The sequence below is a fragment of the Archocentrus centrarchus genome, unplaced genomic scaffold, assembly GCF_007364275.1.
Source record: "Archocentrus centrarchus isolate MPI-CPG fArcCen1 unplaced genomic scaffold, fArcCen1 scaffold_26_ctg1, whole genome shotgun sequence".
In the NCBI taxonomy this organism is placed as follows: domain Eukaryota; kingdom Metazoa; phylum Chordata; class Actinopteri; order Cichliformes; family Cichlidae; genus Archocentrus; species Archocentrus centrarchus.
Window position 1 is genome coordinate 1,742,366 of NW_022060256.1, and position 10,750 is coordinate 1,753,115.

General features: G+C 41.4%; 1 protein-coding gene across 1 annotated transcript; it reads right to left on the reverse strand.

Moving 5' to 3' along the window:
- Window positions 1-2,959: 2,959 nt before the first annotated feature.
- On the reverse strand, window positions 2,960-10,543 carry golph3a (golgi phosphoprotein 3a). The gene is made up of 4 exons (XM_030723383.1): window positions 10,125-10,543; window positions 7,697-7,828; window positions 7,235-7,349; window positions 2,960-4,991 (listed from the first exon to the last, which is right to left on the reverse strand). Exons 1-4 carry the CDS (start codon window positions 10,332-10,334, stop codon window positions 4,567-4,569), a joined length of 882 nt encoding a protein of 293 aa, XP_030579243.1. The 5' UTR covers window positions 10,335-10,543; the 3' UTR covers window positions 2,960-4,566.
- Between the last annotated feature and the right edge of the window lie 207 nt (window positions 10,544-10,750).

Here is a 10,750-nt window from a genome sequence, read left to right on the forward strand (position 1 = left end):
GACGAGTAGTAAAGCCTGTTAAAACAGTTAAACAATGTAACAAAATACCTTCACAAGAAAAATGAGGGAATATGAAATTAAGAGCAATGTGTGGTTCACGGTGAAAAGGCTTTGTACATTTTGACAGTGTCGCTGAACCATAACAGATTTTTTTTGCCTTATACAAATTCACAAATACAATGTCTGAAACGTGAGGCTTGATTCTTGTGTGGAGCGCACTCACAGGTAAAAGTAATACTTTCTGCACATCAAAGCTGACGGTGCTTTGATCGAAAAGATCGATAACTCCGTGCATCCAATGCCATGACAGATTTGAGAAATTTAGCCTGGCTAGAAAGGAGAAAATGGCTAGACCAACTCCACTGAAAGTGAAACAATCCACATTTAATCTGCTGGAGCTTTCAGATTTACATAGTGTTCATTACACTTCACTGACTAACCACCTGACTTAACAGTCGAGTTAGTTAACTGAGTTAAAATAACCTTTTCCACTCAAATTTGCTCTAGTTCCTCAAGTGGATCTGCTCAGAATCCTTGGTGCCATCTACAAAGCCACATTTCCACCTTTTTTTGAGTGGGACTGCTGATATCAATGAACTAAATTTGGTGAATGTTGCTGAGTCTGTCTTTCCAATCATTAAAACTGACAGCAACTGATATACAGTTCATACTTATTTAAAATTTGAGATTCTTAAGGAATCTAAAACAGCTTCAAAGAAGAATTAGTAGCATTAAACAGAAATGGAAAAACCTGTGCAGTTTTGGCTTCAGCTGACTTTTTTTGGTTGGTCCGACCGCTCAAGTTTTCAAAACAGTTTTTCTGCTACAACTGGGTTAGATACAGATGGTGCAGCTTAGAGTCATGTAGAAGAGCCAGTTTGATAAGTTGCTGTATTGAGAGTTTGTGGTTTGATAGAGCTCTGGTAGCTGCTTTTGTCTCTTCCGCTTTGTTTTAAAGAAACTAAACAACTCCTGGAATCTCCCTGTACTTCAGAAGTGGTGGGATTATAATTCATCAGCTGGAGCTCAATTCACTTTGCAAATTAGGTGAATAATTTAAGTGCTTTATTGTGTCTAAGGTAGCATACACAAACTGTGGAGGAGCCTGCATTAAGCTTCATGGACTCACTGATCTGTCATTCTAGAGGGGAAACATTTTCATTTTACTGACAACTGTAACTGGCACTGAATCCTGAGTTTGTTCTTTATTAAAGTGTTTCAGTTTGATCCTTAATAAACAAAGTAAAAAGGTGTTTTATCCCATGAATAAATGACATTTTTGCTGAATGTAACCTGGATTATATTAGACATGCTAATATTAGTCCTCTACCAAAATATATTTTCATTACAAATAGTTAACTGCTTTTGCTTGAGAACATTTCTTTCCTTTGATCATCATACCTGCAATTATACAAGTTCACATCCACATCACATTTTGCAAGAGTGTCTTGGTCCAAGGTCGACAATGTTTTTACAATGGCACGAGAGCTCCCACAGTGAACCCGAGCAACACGGAGAACATTCCAAATCCAGACTACTCACATATATGTAGCACTTTTCTTGTCTTACTAATCAACCATACATTTACACAGCACTTTATTCTATACACTTCATGCATGTTTTATCTCCAGGACCAATTTATAATGACCAATTAACCTAACATGCATGTCTTTGGACTGCAGGAGGAAGTCAATACCTGGAGGCAGGGAGAACACGCAAACTCCACACAAAGGAACCGGCCAATTGAGATTTAGATCAGAATCTTCTCATTGTGATGCAACAGTATCACTGTACTGCCATGCTGCCCCACACATGGCAGGCTCCCACTCAGGACCTTCATAAACAGTCTGCTTTATGCCAGCACTTTTTAATACAATGCTCTATCTGAGTTGCTTTTATGATGTCCAATGTTGTTCTGCCTTTTATTTCAAAATTTAGAAGGTAGGGCTACTCAATTATGGCAGTTACATCAATCAATATATGTATGTATATATACACAGGGGTTGGACAATGAAACTGAAACACCTGTCATTTTAGTGTGGGAGGTTTCATGGCTAAATTGGGCCAGCCTGGTGGCCAATCTTCATTAATTGCACATTGCACCAGTGAGAGCAGAGTGTGAAGGTTCAATTAGCAGGGTAAGAGCACAGTTTTGCTCAAAATATTGCAATGCACACAACATTATGGGTGACATACCAGAGTTCAAAAGGGGACAAATTGTTGGTGCACGTCTTGCTGGCGCATCTGTAACCAAGACAGCAAGTCTTTGTGATGTATCAAGAGCCACGGTATCCAGGGTAATGTCAGCATACCACCAAGAAGGACGAACCTCATCCAACAGGATTAACTGTGGACGCAAGAGGAAGCTGTCTGAAAGGGATGTTCGGGTGCTAACCCGGATTGTATCCAAAAAACATAAAACCACAGCTGCCCAAATCACGGCAGAATTAAATGTGCACCTCATCTCTCCTGTTTCCACCAAAACTGTCCGTCGGGAGCTCCACAGGGTCAATATACACGGCCGGGCTGCTATAGCCAAACCTTTGGTCACTCGTGCCAATGCCAAACGTCGGTTTCAATGGTGCAAGGAGCGCAAATCTTGGGCTGTGGACAATGTGAAACATGTATTGTTCTCTGATGAGTCCACCTTTACTGTTTTCCCCACATCCGGAAGAGTTACGATGTGGAGAAGCCCCAAAGAAGCGTACCACCCAGACTGTTGCATGCCCAGAGTGAAGCATGGGGGTGGATCAGTGACCGTTTGGGCTGCCATATCATGGCATTCCCTTGGCCCAATACTTGTGCTAGATGGGTACGTCACTGCCAAGGACTACCGAACCATTCTGGAGGACCATGTGCATCCAATGGTTCAAACATTGTATCCTGAAGGCGGTGCCGTGTATCAGGATGACAATGCACCAACACACACAGCAAGACTTGTGAAAGATTGGCCCTACACCATACTAATAAATTATTGTGGTCTAAAACCAGGTGTTTCAGTTTCATTGTCCAACCCCTGTATTTTTTTAAACAGTGACTGTTTTTGAATGTTTTTGTATTGTCCTATCAAACTCTGATTAAAAATAGGTTAGCTGAAATGATAGTCTTTTTGAGCAAAGCTCCATTTCCATAACCTTGGCATCAGAGTTAAACCTGCCACAGCCTGATGGGGAATGACTTAACTTTTAGGGTGAGACAGGCATCCCGGCAATTTCACAAAACCAGCTTACTAGTTTTATCATGGGTTCCCATAATTGTTGACTGTCAAAAATCACAAAACTAAAAGTTGACAAATTGCACTGCCCTGGTCAAAGGCCTAGTCCAGGTGTATAGGTGTACACATGCTGTAAACTAAGTTTTACTCCTTCATTCTCAAAATTTAGGGGGAAAAAAAAACTCATACAAACCAGCAATGTTAAAAAAGAAAACCCACACTGCAGCTATAGACAAGTAACAAATGAAAAGATAAACCAACATGTGGCTAAATAAGGCATTGGGCCTCAATGTACTGCCAGAACAGCTTCAATGCTCCCGAAGCTCTTCCCTCACTGGGTGTTTTCATGATGCAGGTGAAAGGCTCCATCCAACATATATATTGGTCCAAAGAGTGTTATTCATAGTATGAGTCCCATCATTTTCCATACTAATCATACCATCCAGTGACTCCCTGCGCCCCAAGAATGACATCCTGGAAGAGCTTGCTTGCATCAGAGTATAAAGGTTTCATCATAGGATAAAGTTTGCATGCTCGCAATTTGTATTATTTTCAGTGACTCTTCCTTCTAACTATGCCAGCAAAATTCTCCAGCGGCATAACAGAGTCACGAGATGCCCTTCAAGTCAAGCATTAATTAGTTATCTGTATATTTAAAACACAGATGGATTGAGTGGGTCGAGAGACAACAACTGAGTAAAAATCTGGAACACGGTCTTAACGTCAGCACACTGTCATAGGTAGCAGACTCAGACTTTTGGATTTGACTGCATTACCAGTCTCTCCACACTTGATCTAAGCACCAAGTACATCATATCCACAAACGTCAGTCACATTAAGCTACACTCAAGCTCATTAACTAAGCTTTTTAACCTTTTACTTCCCTACAGCATCACTGTTTTGTACATGTACATCACAGTTGATATTTGTATTCTTTAATGTATCACAAAGTTGCCTTGAGTAACCTGTGACATGTGAACTACACCTAAGAAAAAGCTTTAAAAAAAAAAAAAAAAAAAAAAAAAAAAAAATGATACAAATCAGTGATTTCAGCCCCACCCACACCATCAGCCACTGCTTCATTTCATCACTGATTAGAGTCATTTTTAGTGATCACATAACTGATGTGGGGTAGAGAATCAGGGCCATGAAGGATTATCAAGGAGAGTTATCTGGAAGGAAAGAAATAAGAGAAGAAAAGGGACAAGGAGACAGGGCAGTCCATACCACAAATCCAGGAAAGTGGTACCATAAGTCAGTAAAGTCAACATGTCGGGGTTAGTAGTAATTTTTTACCCCCAAAGTACATTTCCACTTGAATGCCACTGCCTGCTGTTCTCTCTGTGACAACCTCATTTAGTGAAAGCAGCCACCACAGCCCATAACAGCTCATTGGTGTTGGCCTTCATGCTCTCCCCTTCAGGCTCCAGTTCCAGCAGCTGCCGCACTCTTTTCATGGCCAGGTCGTATTGATCATCTAACAATGGAGCAAAGGCATTTTCGAGAACATCGGAGGAATGGGCTAAGAAGATGAGTGCAAGAAGCCGCTTGTCCATTCGGTGAGGATCATTCACCCACTTGTCCAGTACAGCCTCCTGAACCTTCTTAATGAGACGCTGTTTGATGTTGTTGTTGGTCAGGGGATGTGTTGTCATGTCAAAAAGCAAGAAGTTCTGCTTCTCAGTAGTGAGGACACCTTTTTCCACTAGGTTTTTGGCCAGCCGTTCACGGACGTTCCTCAGTTGATAATGAAGTTTTAAGGGGTTCCATGTTTCTCCTACAAGGAACCAACAAAACACAAGACTGTTAGAGTTATCACAAACCAGCAATAAGCTCAACTACATCTTTATAAAAGGTGGTGCTGCAGAAAGAACAGAGTCAGTTCCATTATTTTAAAGGCCTCAGCCTAGTTCTGTGTATGTGAATTAACCTTTTAGCCAAAAGGTTGACAATTTTTTGTGACCGCAGACCTCCATTCTTTGAAGTAGGGCTGCTCGATAATGGAAAACAATCACAATTATTTTGGTCAATATTGAAATCATGATTATCTGACAAGATAACTCACTGACTTTGTAAACACTGCATTTATTGCACTTAAAGAACAGCGAATACCTTGAAATCTAGTGTATTTCTACAATCTCTTGAAAATAAATACGAAATTGGACCAAAAAACAGAATATATAAATAAAATATAAAAAACTAATATAAATACATTTTAAAAAACCCACAAATAATAAATAGAAAGGTAATGTCAGTTATCACAACTAATAATACTAAGAATAAATAGGACCAAGTTATTTAGATCAAATTAATTCTCACATTTTAGTGACTGCGACAACATACTGACAGATCCTCTACATGTATTCAGAGGTTTGGGATTAACATTGTTGGGACGTTACTCAAACCGGTTTCTGGGATTTTCTGCAATGAATCGGGGCGCCAGATACACCCGCGGAGCAAATATTGGCAGGGGCTCGGGACGTGCACAACTAGTCGACTAATCATCGCAATTGTCACAAGTCGGTACCAGGCGCATTAGTCTGTTAACCTGATTGTTAAGATTTTGATTGATGCCCGGTGCCGTGAATGATTGTCCTAAATGTTATGCAGCCATGTGGCACCAGATAGAGCTGCAGCAGCCCTGACATCATCATAGGAAAATGCCATAATCTTGGCCTGATACTTTTATTAGGTCTAATATTGTTAGTTATTTTTGAAGTTTTACAACGTAACCTGAAGAGCACCTCCCGAGAAACACCGTCATTTCTGGCTCCTGCCCCCAAGTTTGTGCAAAGAAGTGAAAAACTAGAGGGACAAATGTGTTTGCACCTTAAAAACAATGACCACAGCAAAGAGTAGGACCCAGGAGGGAAAAAAGTCCCAGCATTTTGTGTTTCTGTTGGCTGGCACCGCATGTTAAACACTGGGACACGACCAAAAGGTAATTAACACACGCAATGCACCTGCACAAGCATAAACGCCACCAACATCATTGGCCACTTACATAGGTTACATCGTAGCGCTACGAAAACCCAGAGCTGAAGTCTGAATCACAGGTAGGCTGGAAGTGGAGGCTGGGGTCCACTGCTCTGGCTGTGTCCTCGCGACCCGGCCCCAGATAAGTGGAAGAAAATGGATGGATGTTTGTATTGTATTGTTTTACTATCATTTTAGACTTTACCTTTTATTGAGATGCGTCATGAATTGTAGAATAACGAGCATGGTTCATAATGCGCGGCACAATGCGCCACACTTAAGAAATCAAAATTTTAATAATTGCACTGCCCTACTTTGAAGCTGTTGTTGGACTGGATGTCACAACCACACACCTGTCAACCATGCTGCTCCGTTTCTGTGGGATTGTCATTCACACACTGAGACTGAAGACGATTCCTTAGCGCAGGGCTCTTCAACTCCAGGCCTCAAGAGCCGGTGTCCTGCAGGTTTTAGATGTGTCCCTGATCGAACACACCTGAATCAAATGGCTGAATGACCTCCTCAGTATGCAGTCAAGTTCTCCAGAGTCCTGCTAATGACTTCTATATTTGACTCAGGTGTGTTGAAGCAGAGACACATCTAAAACCTGCAGGACACTGGCTCTTGAGGCCTGGAGTTGAAGAGCCCTGCCTTAGCATTATATTATTTTTTTAAAAAGGTGCCAGAAGGCAACAGCTTAGATATGTAATCTATTGCTGACATATATTACAACATATTTATTGCCACTGCCCATAATTATTTTTAAAAAAGTAAAAAAAAAAAAAAAAACGAATTTAAATTAAAATAAAGTTATCACTGCTGCATCCAGACATACAGATGAAAATTGTGTTGTACATGACAATATCCTCCCACTTTTGGGCAGGAGGATGATAAGGATATTATATTTTTTTTTTTAAGTCATAGTGTGTACATCAATAGGACTTCTAGTCCATCTACACTTTGATTGCAAACAGCAACATTTTTAGACCACATGAAATCTGTCTTAAAATTGATTTGGAAACAAAATGAGGCAGCTGAACTCACCACTGAGCAGTTCAATCCAGCTCTGCACAGTCTCTGGTGGCTGAGTGTCTTTGATGTGTTTTAAAGCTTCGTCCAGGAGCACATCACCTGTAGGAGCATCTGACTTACAAATCACCTGCAAATTCATTCAGAAAGAAAAGACAACGCATAGTAAGCAGTGTTCTTACTGCCGAAATACATCCACACCTATTCTATAAATTAATTAAGGCTTTGCTGAAACAAAGAAAGTGGAAGCAGAGAATACAGAGTGGATTCATTTTCTGTGTATGTGTGGGCATTATGAAACTAAACATACATCATTTTAGGTTTAGTTTGGGCATTAGCAGTGCTCACTAAAGGTCTGTTAAAGATGACAATCAGCTTTTTTATGAACAGACCTACATGGCCATGCCACACAACACCAGCTGGGTGACAATGTCATTTTTATTTTTTTAACATAGTGAAAACTTAAACATGTTCTACCTTCCTGGCCAGCAGACCTTTCCTCCTCATGCCACAAGCCTCCAGCTGAAGGCGTCCTCGCAGAGCCAGCTCAATCAGCATGCACCCTCGCAGCCCTGATGAAATGCAGTCATTCCAGAATGAGGTGTAGCCCTGTGTAACAGAAACACATGGTCATTGTCAAAGAGTTACCATTTCATTGCTACAATAGTACCACAAGCTAAGCTCAGCGAGTCAAATAAACACACCCAATTAATTCCAGATACTTTCAATTACACACGTTTTAAACACACTCAGTGTGAGAGTAACACGTTGGTGTCATGAGTGTGGCACCTAATCTGAGATCATCTCTAATGTTACATTAATTCAATCAATCCATCCACTTCCGCTTATCCTGCTCAGGGTCGCGGTGGTGGGGGGGCTGGAGTCTATCCCAGCTGTACGGGTTGCCAGCCTGTCGCAGGGCCAACACAGAGAGACAGACAACCACTCACACTCACATTCATACCTATAGGCAATTTAGAATCACCAGTTAACCTAACCCCACTAACTGCATGTCTTTGGACTGTGGGAGGAAACCGGAGAATGCAGAGAAAACCCACACAAACACAGGGATATCTTTACTGTCATTCCACAATACAATGAAATTTTGTTGGCACAATCCAGGTGCTGAAATAATAAATACAAAATAGAAATTTAAAGAAAAGGTTATTCCTGGCTTTCAGATGACCACTTGCTAGTGCTAAGAGCCATGCCCGCTTGCTAATTATGTTGATAGCAAACAGTTCTCAGCCCGCCACAGTGCCAGGTGATCAACCGCTGACTAGAACCCCGTTTTGGTCCCAGATACCACAGCACACCTTCAGGGGTCTAGTGGAGTCAGTGCTCGTGTTGCTCAGTTAGTTCGGTGTTTTGACTTTTCCTCCATGTTTCCAAATGTCTCAGACTGGACTGGGCAGAGTTACGTGACAACACACATGATAGTTTTAGGTTTTATAGGGGACAGTACATAATGGGGGGTTAGTATTAACATAATTAAAACAAACAAAATAACAGACATGGGCAAAATTTAATGAGATTAATAAACCAGATTGAATTACCTGCAATAGCTGAGCCTGGCTGGATCTTGTGACATAAAGCAAATGGACCACTGAGCTACAGATGCCCCAACTACAGGCTGAATATAAATGTCAACAGCAGGTCATTACCATTACTAGGCTAACTGCCTAAACACTACTGTGTGAAAGTCTACATGAACACATAGATCAAACATGTTTAATGTTTTAACCTAAAATTGCAAAGAGTTTGAAAATGTCATAATCCAGGGGACAAGGGCCAAGGCTAAAGAACAGCACTCAATAGCTGTGATTTTCAGACAATCAAGTAGCACTGCATTAAAAACAGCCAATTCTGGGCAAGGGCTGTTTAAAACATGCAGAAACCAGAAAAACTTAATCCTTAGCTGGGACCAAGTTCACTGAAGTTGTGCAGAGGCTAAATCATGGATGCCACACACTTTGTTGTCATCAGTGCAGAGTCCCAGAGCCATGGCATGGATGAATATCTGACAGGACCATTCTGCACCTATTACAACAACATGGATCTGAAGTAATAAAGTTTGGTGCACCTGTCACCCACTAAAAACATTTGTCACATTATTTAGCAAAACATTTGATAAACTGGTCTTTTGTATTCCTGAAATCCTGTATCAACCTTTAAAACTGCACCAACTATTCTTTGTCTACAGAACAAAGTTACAGCTTTATACACTGCTGACATCAAATTTAAAAAGGAACAAATATTCTTTGTATCCCCCCCCCCCCCCCCCCCCAAAAAAAAAATCTCAATTGATACATTCCAGTTAAATTTAGGGCTCAATGATTTTAGTGTTAACATGCATCATAACTTTGATGTAAACAAGACTTTATGTGAATGTACCAGAGGGAATTCTGATGGACTTTACGTTTTACTCTGTTCAGATTTGTGTGTAGATTTTGCCTGTTGTTCGGTGATAACACATCACATTATAATACCTAGTAGTGTTGATGTCGCTAAAAAACAGTGAACTGAAGAGTAACGAGTCGACTCATCTTTGACTGGTACTGTACCACTTGGTATTAGTTAAAAATAATCAAACCACATGTTGTGAGTTTCACTGACTCCGTGTCCTGTGTATCCTTTAACTCAGCAGTGTAACGTCAGGGCTGCTACATCAGACGAAAGATCGTCACAAAACAGCGACTTATTCACTAACTAATTAGTGCAAAATATCATTTCTTTACATATGCTGCCTGCTGCACCAGAAGCCATGAACTACCTCGATGCAGACAGAGGAGCCGAACTGTTATTAGCTACAGCTAGCATCACATCAAGCAGGAATGCTAACTTAAAGAAAGCTGTTTTGGGGATGAAGCTAACGCGTTAGAGCGCAGCGTCTTTCTGCCATTACCTCGCGGTCCTTCAGTCCTAACAACAACACTTCTTCCATCAAGGTGAGGCGTGTTTCTTTGGAGTCTGCGGTATCGTCATCGTCCGGCTCGTCTGCTCGCCGAGGCCCGTGATCCTCCTGGCCGGACGGACGGTCTTTCTCAGCGGCGCTACGCGAGGCTTCGGTCCGCCTCTGCACGAGGCCCGAACTCCTCTGAGTCAAGGAAGTCATTTCTGCCGGCGAGCGGGCCCAACGACACCAAAAACAACAAGCCTCCGACTACTTAGCCTTAAATTTCCCAATCAAGTACCTGTCAACCATATGGCAATTAACCGAAGTACTTTACGTATAGGTTAGTACCCTTTGCAGACGGAGCACTCCTCCCCTCACCCGCCTTCTTCCGCACCGCTGTAGCGTTCGTCTAATATGGCGCCGTGTGGAGGCTGTGGTACCAAACGCACGCACCAGGCAGTCACAAACAAGCACACTAACTTTAAGTTAGTGCCACATCAGCTATTTTCATCCACAATAAATCAGAATCATTTTATACTGAAGATCTGCAATTCTGCATGTTAACGATCAGCACAGTCACAAGAAGACTTCTGTGAATCTTCGTGTCACATTAACAGCAAATCCTGTGTTATTTT